Source organism: Sinocyclocheilus rhinocerous, unplaced genomic scaffold (genome assembly GCF_001515625.1).
Source record: "Sinocyclocheilus rhinocerous isolate Xijiao unplaced genomic scaffold, SAMN03320098_v1.1 scaffold524, whole genome shotgun sequence".
Classification (NCBI taxonomy): domain Eukaryota; kingdom Metazoa; phylum Chordata; class Actinopteri; order Cypriniformes; family Cyprinidae; genus Sinocyclocheilus; species Sinocyclocheilus rhinocerous.
In genome coordinates, this window is record NW_015628336.1 from 283,385 (window position 1) to 296,541 (window position 13,157).

At 34.9% G+C, this 13,157-nt stretch overlaps 1 protein-coding gene across 2 annotated transcripts in view; it reads right to left on the bottom strand.

The window, feature by feature from the left end:
* Positions 1–2,587, bottom strand: part of LOC107737446 (39S ribosomal protein L33, mitochondrial) — a 4,033-nt gene extending 1,446 nt beyond the window's left edge. Inside the window, exons 1-3 of one of the 2 annotated variants that reach the window (XM_016548928.1) lie at positions 2,059–2,208; positions 1,717–1,735; positions 1,266–1,372 (exon numbers count right to left, since the gene is read on the bottom strand). In XM_016548928.1, the coding sequence (XP_016404414.1) occupies positions 1,266–1,372; positions 1,717–1,735; positions 2,059–2,080 (148 nt within the window). In that variant the 5' untranslated portion in view covers positions 2,081–2,208. Of the gene's footprint in view, positions 1–1,265; positions 1,373–1,716; positions 1,736–2,058; positions 2,209–2,452 lie in introns of those variants that run through there. The other variant, XM_016548927.1, reaches the window with a different exon arrangement.
* Between the last annotated feature and the right edge of the window lie 10,570 nt (positions 2,588–13,157).

Genomic DNA, 13,157 nt, shown 5'->3' on the forward strand with positions numbered 1-13,157 from the left:
TTTATGCTAAAAAAGTGCATATAGCTGCTAATTGTATTTGTTGTTTGTTGATTTTCAAATATAAAACTTATTGAAATGTTTTCAGTGTGTGTATCAGTTCTTTTTGAAAATGTTCATCTAATTTTAACAAAACCGTGATAATATTGATAATCGTGATAACGTTGGTCACTATAATCGTGATATGAAATTTTCATACCGTTACATCCCTATGCACTATATAATGTTAACAGATAGAAGTTTTGATTTTAAAAATATATTAGTAAATGCTGAAATTAACTAAATGAGATTAATAAGTAATATAATTTTAGAATGTTAATTTTGGGTTATGTTAAGTAATGTAGCTAACTAATGTAACCAATTAAACGTTAATGTAAAGTGTTACCAATATTTATTTAGAAGTGTTTCTTGTGATGGACATGCTCACTAGGCAATATTCTCTGTAAAACGACTGTGGAATAGTGGTCGACCGATATTGGCTTTTTTGACAGCTGATGCCGATATCTTGGAAAGCAGGGTGGCCGATGGCCGATATAAAGCCGATATAATTGTATTTATTTTAATTAATATTTAAGAAATTTGAAATAATTTGAAAATGGATTAAAAAATAAATTTGTAAAATAAACATACTTACGTGAGCACTGTGTGCTCAGGCGCTGCTGCTCTCAGCGCCGCCAAAATAAAAGTCCTGCCTCGAACGCATCGGCCAAACAGAAAAACTTATCGGCCAATGCCGATATTTTAAAAATGCCAAATATCGGCCGATATATCGGCCTTGGCAATATATCGGCCTTGGTGATATATCGGTCGACCACTACTGTGGAATGATAATTATTTCAAATATTGGTGTATGTACACATTTTAATTCAAAGGTTTCCGTTTTCTTTTAATGAACAGGTTTCTAATTTATTTGTCTTAACATTAACAGTGGGTAGGAAACGCAAGCTGTCAAAGTAATACAAAGTGAATGTTTTTAATAGAAACTGATGTGAATTTATTTTTACAATTAAGTCATTTTTTAAAATGTGTAAAATAACTATATCTCACACAGTCTAAAGAGGTGGTTTACATGAATATATACAACTGGTCCCTTTCAAAGTGATCATCATATTTGGGAGTCTGAGGAAATCAATTCAGTGTTTGCCATTATACTTTCAATGACATAAAGCACATTATCTAATTCTGATCCACTTAGTTTGGCTTCTTTGGATGAAAACAGAATCTATATAGTAAAAGTAAACATGAACTAAATGGATTGTTCACCTCACCTATAGGGTCATGCTTTCGCAAAACCAGTTTGTCCCTCAATCGGCCCCTCTTCGTGTTAAAACAATAACCTGTGCCCGCCGCACTCACCATCTGAACCAGCAATGTCCTGAAACACAAGAAGCCAGAGGTAAGTACAAAGCACTGACTTCAGTGTGTCTGTCCTAAAACAAGACATTAAACCAAGCAACAGAAACTATTTTTATCCAGACCTACCAAAATAAACTGCTATCAAAGTTCAACAACAAATCAAAGTTAACAATTGTATGTTCAACAACAAAACATATAGCAATATTTGACAATGAAATTATTCTGTATGCTCTCTGTTTGAAATGTAATAAATTAATCATATATAAGACAGCACATTGGCAGCAGTGCATACTGCATATTAGTACAGCATAGTTTCAATTTTACGTATGTAAACAAGTGCAATGAAGATATGGGAATACTCACTTAGATTTGCTCTTGGCAACTAGATTGAGAAATAATTAAAGAGAAAAAAAAAGTAATTAGCACTGACATCTAATAACAGTGTAACCTATGTACGTTTATATAAATAGATAATCACCAGTAACATCTACAACACATGTTTGTGGTATATAGTTAAGAATAGTTGAACTTCGACATTTTATGAATGTACAAATATTATGCATTTGTACATGAAACTACTGGTTAGCTATTAGCCGCTACTACTCAATGCATCTGTTCTGCAGTCTACACGTTTTGCCCACAGCTATGCTGACAATTAAGTTTTTAGTTTCTTATTGTAGATATTATTATTATAGGTGTACTTACGGTATACTGTAGTGAGAAACATTCTTATTCTTCTATAACAGTTCAGAAATAACCGCTCCGAAATGTGACATTGAGCTACTCTGACTTTAAGTTTCCGGATGACGCTCCAGTGCTTCCGGTGTCATGTGCGTCATCGGGACTTTGACGGAACTCGAGTAATTTCGCTTATGGGTTTAGCGTGGTTCTACATATGTTATATATGTCTTTACCATGTAGATATGGAAAGTGGATATGTGAACATAAAAAGCTTATGGAAGAAAGAAAGAATGAATGAATGAAGTCACATTTAAAATACTTAAAATAAATATTGATAAAAGTTTTTTTTTTTCTTTTTCTACTCTCAAGTTGTTCACTCAGATAGGGGGTGGCTAGGATATATTATAGGTGTACTTACGGTTTACTGTAGTGAGAAACATTCTTATTCTTCTATAACAGTTCAGAAATAACCACTCCGAAATGTCACATTGAGCTACTGACTTTAAGTTTCCGGATGACGCTCCAGTGCTTCCGGTGTCATGTGCGTCATCGGGACTTTGACGGAACTCGAGTAATTTCGCTTATGGGTTTAGCGTGGTTCTACATATGTTATATATGTCTTTACCATGTAGATATGGAAAGTGGATATGTGAACATAAAAAGCTTATGGAAGAAAGAAAGAATGAATGAATGAAGTCACATTTAAAATACTTAAAATAAATATTGATAAAAGTTTTTTTTTTTCTTTTTCTACTCTCAAGTTGTTCACTCAGATAGGGGGTGGCTAGGATATCACTATGAACCCCTTCTGCAAAAAAACAATGAATTAAGTGTCTATAGGCAAAATATTAAGGTCAGTCTATTAGGCTACTGATATAGAAAAGGTGAAAACGTAGTGGTTACAGACTTGTAAAGTCTGTAATTTACTTTAGATAATAGCTTTTTGTTTGTCTGTTTTTTAATAAGCGGTTCTCAACTGGTGGGCCATGACCCCAGGGCCTGCGGTTCTTATATGGAGAGAGAAAAAAAGTCCAGAAATCCAATTATTCAAATTTAATTAACTAGTTTGGATTGCAAAATAAATCAGCTTTTAAAATGAATTAAAATATATATATAACTTTTTTGTTCATGTCAAATTTTCAGTGCAGAATTGCAGAATATCATTAAGTAGATTATAGATATAGATTATAGGTAGATTATATAAATTTTGTACATTTTGGTTCACTTTTGTATGACAAATATTTTCCTGTTGTGCTAGGTCAAGCATATGAATATACCTGTAAATTATCTAGTAGGGAATGACATCATTGTCATATGTTCCATTTCCAGGGAGCACATACTGAAAAAAAAAAGTATGCCTTCAATGCACTGTAAAGGACGACAACTATATAACAATAACGGCACACAGGACACTGACAGCCGATCAGAATTCACCCGACCATAAAAAGCTCTAGCATTTAAAGCGGTAGACAACATAACTGCAGCGAACAGAACATAAACAGAACATTATCGTCCATCGGTGAGGATGCTAAAGGCCCCAGCTGTGTAACAGTGAAGTTCTTTTTCGTTCTTCACATAGGGGTAAAAGGAAATTCAAAATACCTGAGCAGCAGTATACTGTTAGAAAACTTCGAGACGCCTCTCGCTGCTGGGAGAGGTCTTTGGACTAATAGCCTATGTAGATACGTGAGTGAGTCTATAATTGCAGGTACATTTGGTGTCCGAAGTCATTATTTTTTTTCTGCTTTTTTCAAATGGTTATATTTTTAATTATTTGAATACTGTGTTACTCATTGTTATGAATTACAAGATGTTACAGTCCATAACAATATCATATGTTTTTGCAAAAAGTGTCTTAAATAGCTGAAAATCATGATTTCTTGTTGTCCGAATTAGTCAGTGCATTTTTTCCATCATGAGGGCCGTTTCTAGCCAATTTGACGTCCTAGGCGAAATCCCTATTGCCCCCTTTTGCTTGTCACATTCAAATTGGTTGTCATAGTAACGACACTAATTTGTGGAGATTCAGTGCATTGAGTTCCACAAATCTGAATGCATTATTTGTAAATTGACTGTTAAGATAAACATTTTGCACAATTTAGTATCTGTAATATCATTGTGTTGCCACTAGATGCCTGTATAGCCCTATGTAACAATCCCTAGTGGCTAAGACATTGCACATAATTTACACATAAATCACACATAAATTAATTTTATTACATTTTGATTTGGATACTATATACTATACTACTACATATTGTTTAGATATTATCAATGGCTACTTTTTTGTCTTTATCTGTTTTTTGTTCAATTTTTTTGTTGTTGTTTCTTGAAACATTGATTTAAAGTGTCAGTTATTGCATTATTATTTCAGTCAAACCTATAAAACCCCTTTGTTACCCCAAACTACATATAAAAGCTTTATCAGTGGCATAAAAGTAACCAATGCAGCTACTTAATCATTTGCTACTCGTTAACGCGTTAATGTCCCCTTTAAATAACGTGACGCTCTGCCCTCTATGACGCTGCTCCCATTAAGCGCTGTTGGAAGTGAATGAATTGATTCAGCATTTCGACACCTCCGTAAGGATGCATTTAACTCGACAAAGTGGTCTAATAAAGGATGTATTGATCTCGTGAATTAGCGAATTTTACTATACAAGTATTTTTTAATTGGATGTTAAAGTTTATATGGGAATATTACATGACAGGCTGATCCTTTAACAATGCATTGGCGCAAAAAACGCACACCTTTTGGACAAATGTGCCACAAATACTGCCTAAACAAAATACAGATTTTGTGCACTTTATTTGCTGTACCAATATTTTAAATTGGCCTTTGAATTTAGCTTTATTGCATGGCAAAAAAAAAGTGTTACCTTGCTAAAGCACTGACAGAGCCCACTGATCTAATGGCGTTGTTGAGCGCTCCAAATGCAAACTTTGCATGCAACAATCAGGCAGCAATTGACAGCACTCTGATCTAGTGGCATACAGGCATCGTCAGATTGACAGTACTCTAGCCCAATAATGTTGGGGGATCCAGTGGGGGCGGCAGTCATATTTCAGGGTGACCGTGCCACTCTTTATCACAACCCTGCTAAAAGTGCCAGTACGTGCGCTCATTGGCGCCCCTTCAGCTGGTGGCGCCCTAGGCGACCGCCTAGCTTGCCTATGCCTAGAAACGGCCCTGTTATCACGTGACCTACCAACGTCAGTTGCGTCGCTTCACTGCCATTCATAAATCCTGAAATGTCCATTGGACGCACATTTCAGAATCTTGCCAGTAATAGTATGTCATCTGGGTATTTTTTGCCTACTTTTTTATGAGTACTGTGAATTCAGACATATTTTTGTCACATTCTCTTTTTTGGCCTACTATATAGTAGGGAAGTATGCGATTTTGGATGCGGCCTATGGCATTTAAAATATAAAAATATAGCCTACAGTACTAAAAGAAGTAGTTTAGTACTAAAATAACTAAAACTAAAACTGAAAAATAAATAAATAAATAGATAAAACTATATAGTTGTTAAACTAATAAAAATGCCCCCCAAAAAACGGTCAAATATAAAAAGAGTACACTGTTAATTTACATATATACAGCACATTGTAATAATTCAAAGATGGTTGCAAATTGACAAAAATATTTTTTGAAGTCTGCCAAATGACTTATTTTATTTGAAAATAAATTTTAAAATTGTATTCTTTGAAGTAACTGTATTATTGGAGTCTGAGCTGTTCCAGGCCCTGGCGAGAGGAGGCCCACACATAAAAAAAGGGTTGAATATTAGTGACAGCCCAGTCAAAAAAACAAACAAAAAAAAAACCAGGAAAAAAAATTCAAATATATAAAAAAAGTGCACTGTTCATTTACGTACAGCACATTGTAACAATACAAAGATGGTTGCAAATTGGCAAAATTATCTTTTGAAGTCTGCCAAATGACTTATTTTATTTGAAAATAAAATTTTAAATTATGTTCTTCGGAGTAACTGTATTATTGGAGTCTGAGCTGTTCCAGGCCTTGGGGAGAGGAGGCCCACACATAAAAAAAAATGTTGAATTTTAATGGCAGCCCTGTTCTGTCCAAATTTGGAATGATAATTTGGAGCATTCGGTCTTGCATTTAAATGCTGTTGTCAGTCCCACAACACCACAGTGTGTACGTGACCTTAACTGTGTGCTCTACTTGCTGACCAGCAGCTCATATTCAAGTTTTACTAATGTGGGAGGCAGCTTCTATAGGAGTGATGACTAGTAGAGGGGAAACGATACTGCCAAAAGGCAGACAGGGTTCAGGAAATGAATTGTTGGATGGACCACACTGCTACCAGCTGGCAGGATGTGTGTGAAATTGCCTGCGTCATAGTTGATGATTCTGTGGAGAGAAGAAGCATTTCATTCAGCCTGCTAAATTAGCTCATGTCTTCCCAGATTTTATTAACGGATCCACCCTGCTTACTGTCACTGACACAAGCAGCATCTCATCACAACATGCTGCAATAGACACATGTGTAAGAGAGAAGGTGCCAAATTTGATCTGCCTACAGATTATTTTGAAATGCTGAATATTCCAAAATTACGAAATAGACATGTTGTTTTTCCTAAACATTTATCTCTTTTTCTGAACCTGAGAAGGTTCAAATTTAGTTTCATGTTAAATTTGCATCAATTTTGTGATTATAATATTGCTCAGTTTGGTCCTCTGAATAAAATTTGTTCTCTGAATAAAAGGCTTTTCCCACAGATATTAAATATAAAAAATATTTACAAATATTTAGTGTAAAGGTTCAATGAACTGTGCCTGTTTTCTATCAAATTATTGAGAAAATAATTGGTCAGAGAGTCTTGTAGACTGCAGGTGCTCACACGCAAATCACATTCTGTCCCTGCTTGTTTGACTGAGTGAGCTGTGATGTCATACGGATGTGCATCAGGTTGCCACGGCGATGGCAATTCAGAGAACCAGATGATGTCGTACCCTCTCAATGAGTCCTCCATATGTAACAGGTTTCTGAATTAGAACAAAAGCATTTCATGAAATCATTTTTAGAATACTACTGCAAAGAAACCTTTTATTTAACCTTTTATTGCAGAAAGCACTGCCTTCAGCTGACAGATGTCCATGATTGGTTAAGCCTGATAAATTACATTGTTATTTTAGATCCAAGACAGACATTGGCCAATAAGATGGAATTCATTAAGTAACAATTAAATTTGACTCAATAAAAAATACCTGAAAGGCACAGGATGTAACACAAGGTATTCATTTCTAATCAGTTGCAAAAATAAAGAAATAAGGGCTAATAATAAGTAAAAAAATAAATAACTCTTCCTCTCACATTACTCATCTGCATCTTAACTCTCACATTACCACTCATTAATGCATTAGTACAGAAGTGTCAAATGCCTCAATCGCAGTCTGTGTGGATTTAGTTCTCATCAATGGATGCCTCTCCCATCTGTGTTCCACTTTCGGAAGCCTCTCTCCTTTCCGTGACGCAAGCGGGAGTGGGAGTGGACTGCCTCCTGTTCCCACTGAGGGGAGAGTAGGCTGCTGACATCTGCCATGAGGAGAAAGAGGAGGCAGAGAGAAAAGATGAATGAATAAAAGGACCAGGGAGGGTAGAATAAGATCAGTCCACTTACAGTACTGCTGGAAACCTACTGTGAAACCATGGCACTGCTGAAAATGAAAAATGTTAATGGTCTGTTGAAAATGATCAGAGGTTGGTGGAAATACAGCAAATGCTGGTAATAAAGTGAAGCTTTAAAGTCACTTCAAATGAAAATTGTTGCATATCCTTCTTTCTTTACATAGTTTTTTAGCTTACTCTATGGTAACTTTATGGTCAAGTTAGCTACAATATAGCCTATACAGTATAAATTGTCTAAGTACTAAATTGTCATGTGGAACAAAAACTGTTTAAGACTATTTAAGGGGATAGTTCACCCAAAAATAAAGATTTTGTCATCAGTCAACTCACTTTCATGTTGTTCCAAACCTGTATGAATGCCTCTGTTAAACAAAAGAAGATATTTTGAAGAATTTTGGAAACCAAACAGTTGCTGGTAGCCATTGACTTCCATAGTATTTTTTTTTTCCATACTATGGAAGTCAATGGCTACCAGCAACTGTTTGGCTACCAACATTCTTCAAAATATCTTCTTTTGTGTTCAACAGAAGAAAGAAACTACTATAGGTTTGGAGGGTGAGTAAATGATGACATAATTACATTTTTTGGGTGAACTATCCCAACAACCATTTGCTAAATCCTGTTTGGAGGTAAAATTTGACACCTATTGTCTCCACTCCAACCATCCATCACCTAGCAACTGATGCCAAGGTTACGCAGGAAGTAGCACCCCAAACACATCCGTGCCTTTACTAACCCAGCCGTAGATTAGTCACTGGAACACTTCTGATTGTATTGCTTCCGCTCTCCATGTCTCATAGGTCTGAACTTGCATAAGCATTACTTCCCTCGAAGAAGACTCGAAGACGTTCGAATCATTTACATGCAGTTCACTGAAGTGTTTGATACTCTTCTTTTCAGTAAATTCAAATTTTACTGAATTCAATGATGAACTGCCTTTAACTGAAAAATGAGTGTTTACTATTGTCATTTTTGCATTATTGACACACTATTTTCCTAATTAATGCTGTTCAGTTGCTTTGACACAATCTGTATTGTTAAAAGCGCTATATAAATAAAGGTGACTTGACTTGACTTGACTTTAATTTCATACAGTACGTCATTAAAACTGATGGTACAGAATAACTGCTTTAAGTATCAAGCTAACAAAGAATATGCTAACATTTTCTGTCCTAGGAGTTAAATACAAAAGTGAGCTACTGGGATGTTACTGCACAAGTGTGTTAGTTGTGCTTGCTTAGGCACTCGTTTAATGTCAGGGACTGGAACAAACCAATGTTATAAGTATTAAACAAAGACGTGAAACTCATCCTGCAAGTTTGTGCTAAAGATGTAAATGATACCTCAAATCATGCAGCTTGCTGCAAAGTGCTGTGCTACTCGTAAAAGCAATTGGACCTCTGATTATCACCAGATGGATGATAAAATGAGCAAAAGAATCTAAAAGAACGCTGCAGAGATGACATGTCTTTGTAAGCCAAAACCCGGAAATGAGTTTTTAGCACTGGTTCCACCCAAGTCAATGAGTTTTTGATTAAAACCCTGAAATTAGGTCTGTGGTAAACACAAGCTCAAGATAGTTTACTACCTTTTATTCTATAAATATAAAATACATCAGTAATACCCCCTTTTGATTTTAAAGCTTTTACTTGTCTTGAAAAAGTGGCTAAATAGGACTACAGAGGTTGTCCGGGGCATTTAGGGCATACCACTTATATTCTACATAAACAATCTCACTGTTAAAAATTGTCCCGTTAAAAAACAGTAAGTAACTGGCAGCACGGTTGCCAGCAAGTTACTGTTAAATTAACAAAGAACGCTGCAGAGATGATATGTCTTTGTAAGCCAAAACCCGGAAATGAGTTTTTAGCACTGGTTCCACCCAAGTCAATGAGTTTTTAATTAAAACCCTGAAATTAGGTCTGTGGTAAACACAAGCTCAAGATAGTTTACTACCTTTTATTCTATAAATATAAAATACATCAGTAATACCCCCTTTTGATTTTAAAGCTTTTACTTGTCTTGAAAAAGTGGCTAAATAGGACTACAGAGGTTGTCCGGGGCATTTAGGGCATACCACTTATATTCTACATAAACAATCTCACTGTTAAAAATTGTCCCGTTAAAAAACAGTAAGTAACTGGCAGCACGGTTGCCAGCAAGTTACTGTTAAATTAACAGTGCCTTGCTGTTGTTGAAATTTACAGTTTGTTACTGTTTTTGGAAATACAGCATAAAGCTGTTATTTTCTACATTAACAGTAAATTACTGTCAAAAGCATTAACAGTTAATTAATGTTTATTTGCCCTTTTTTAACTGTAAACTACAAATGTTATTATATTGAGAAATGGACTGCTAAGAAAAAAAGGTGGAATTATTTTTCTAGATATTTCTTTGATTTTATGAATTACCCCTTAGAAGTTTTGCTATAAAATCATGTTTTAATACAATGTACAAATATAGCCTTTGAAACATAAAAAATGTAACACAATGCAGTGTAACTTCAAAACGTGCTTTATTAAAACTTTGAAAAACAAAAGCCACTTTAATCACAAAATATTCTCAAAATTAGTGGCTGATGCAAGTGAAATGACTAAAACTTAAGCTTCAGAATAAACTTTTGTTTAACTGAATAAACAAAACATTTATATAACATTAGAAAAAACTAAATGAGTGACTCAGAGAACTACTGAGTGAATAAGAATTACTGAATTAAATACATCAGTAATACCCCCTTTTGATTTTAATGCTTTTACTTGTCTTGAAAAAGTGGCTAGGACTACAGAGGTTGTCCGGGGCATTTAGGGCATACCACTTATATTCTGCATAAACAATCTCACTGTAAAAAATTGTCCCGTTAAAAAACAGTAAGTAACTGGCAGCACGGTTGCCAGCAAGTTACTGTTAAATTAACAGTGCCTTGCTGTTGTTGAAATTTACTGTTTGTTACTGTTTTTGGAAACACAGCATAAAGCTGTTATTTTCTACATTAACAGTAAATTACTGTCAAAAGCTTTAACAGTTAATTAATGTTTATTTGCACTTTTTTTTTAACTGTAAACTACAAATATGTTATTATATTGAGAAATGGACTGCTAAGAAAAAAAGGTGGAATTATTTTTCTAGATATTTCTTTGATTTTATGAATTACCCCTTAGAAGTTTTGCTATAAAATCATGTTTTAATACAATGTACAAATATAGCCTTTGAAACATTACAAATTGAACACAATGCAGTGTAACTTCAAAACGTGCTTTATTAAATAATACAGCATATACTATTTAATCACTATGCAAGACTGTTTGTGCTCTGGGATCGTTGGAACAATCCAAAGTTTCGCTCTGAATCATTTTAGAAACTTGCTCTTTGAAACATTTTATTAGAAGGTCATCCAAAAAATATCTCCATTTTACCAACAGTTTCCCTTTTGCGAAACCGGCCTCTATTTTATGGCATGCACTTAGACACCACAACTGCACATCATTTTTAACCACTAAAGCTGACATTGCTTTATTTTATAACCTTTGAAACAAGCAGTATGCTGATATGCACACCCACGCATTCTCCAACAGGATATGGTCATTTCCTGTCACCAGCAATGTTATCACACTTTAACAAAATTTAACAGAAGTCATACAACTAGTCTATTGCATCATGGCAACATCTGCATCTGCAAGTCATGATTTGTGCTATAACTATCCCTGACATTTGACTTTGGTGTTAAAATGGAAAAAGTTACCTAATGTTTTGCTGTCTTTGAATCACATGCCATTCCATATGACAGTGTGTTTAAAGTAAATGGATCAGTGGCTTTTCATTAGATTGTTTTTCTTATTATTCACACATCATCATGAACAATGACAGGCCCGAAATATCTTTTTTTTAAAGTGACTCATCTCTGCTTTAAATTTACACATTTGCTATGTGTTATTTCAAAAAGAAACATAGATAGGTGTCTGACAGAGAAATGCTTCCTTTGTTCTCTAAAGATCTCTTCAGGACCAGCATTTTTAACAGTGGTAGTTTTATGTAAGTATGTCCTTTTTTAGAGTGCTTGTGGAAGAAAATAGCCATCTGGCATTCTAAAAGCGGACTCTTGGACGCACAGTGCCCACGCTTTCCGCCAGTGGGTCAGTGGGTGAGAGAGGGAGGCGTCCACAGGGGAGGAAGAGATGGGTTTAACTGGTCCAGAGAGCGGTGGGCGGTGTGGGCCGTGTGCACCTGGAAAGTCAGTGCCGTTCAGGACAAGTAGGCTCAGAGCGTTTGTGTAGGCCTACTGCAAGAAGGGTGTGAAGGTCACAACGCTCCACATGTCATCTGTTTTTTTTTTTTTTCCTGTTTGGCACAAAGGGAGCCCAAAGAAAAACACTGACGTGGAATGCAACAGATTTGTTTGATGTTGTTGCCCTTTATTGGGCATGATGACTAATAAGCAGGCTAAAAGTGAAATGTTCTCATCATTATATGTATATGTACTGTATATATACATGTATGCGTGTGCATGTGTGTGTGTACATTAGTTAATATATTATGTACATTAGTTATGAATGAACATTACGTGCTTATATAATGTTATGTGTACATTGTAAATTTGTGTTCATTTATAATATATATATACTGTTATTCTTTCATAACAAAAAGCTAATTTTCTGTTGTTCAGTTATTACACACACACACACACGTCTGGTCAGCTATCCTTGTGGGGAATCTCCATAGGCGTAATGGTTTTTCTACTGTACAGACCGTATATTTACATTTACTGACATACTTATATATTATTTACATAATACATATTGACATACTGCATACATATATACTTTCTGATGTTCTTGCTGGAGTATTTCAATGCACATCTTATTTCAAAAAGAAGAAATTCCTGGCTTCAAACAGCTTCATAGCTGTCATACTAACATGACAAAAAGCCACGCAACTCATTCATTTTTAAAAAGACAGTGCTCTCTAGTGGTCATATTGTGTTCCTACATTGTCTTCTTCATGCGGCAGTGGCACTGACACGAGTATAGAAGCCCATAACATAACACGACATGACATGACATAACATAACATAAATAAATAAAAGCAAACCAATGACAAAAAAACAAGAAGTGTTAAAAAAAAAATATATATATAAAACATAACTCAATATCTGTTCTCAGTGTGGTTCCTTGCGTTTTTGTTGATGTGTTTTTCTTGAAGATATGTCATATAGCATCTCATAACAGCAGACCTACACTTCAGGCAAAATATAATATTTACAAAAGTAATAAATGCAAGAAGTAGACTATAACAAAGTGCAACTATGGAGACAAAAAGTGTAGACACAATGCTTAGAAGAGCAATGAACTACTACTACTATTTTATTATTATTATTATTATTATCTTTACTGTTGTTTACTTTAATTTATTTACATTTAAACAACATATCAAAAAGTACTGTACGTACTGTACCCTATATATATATAT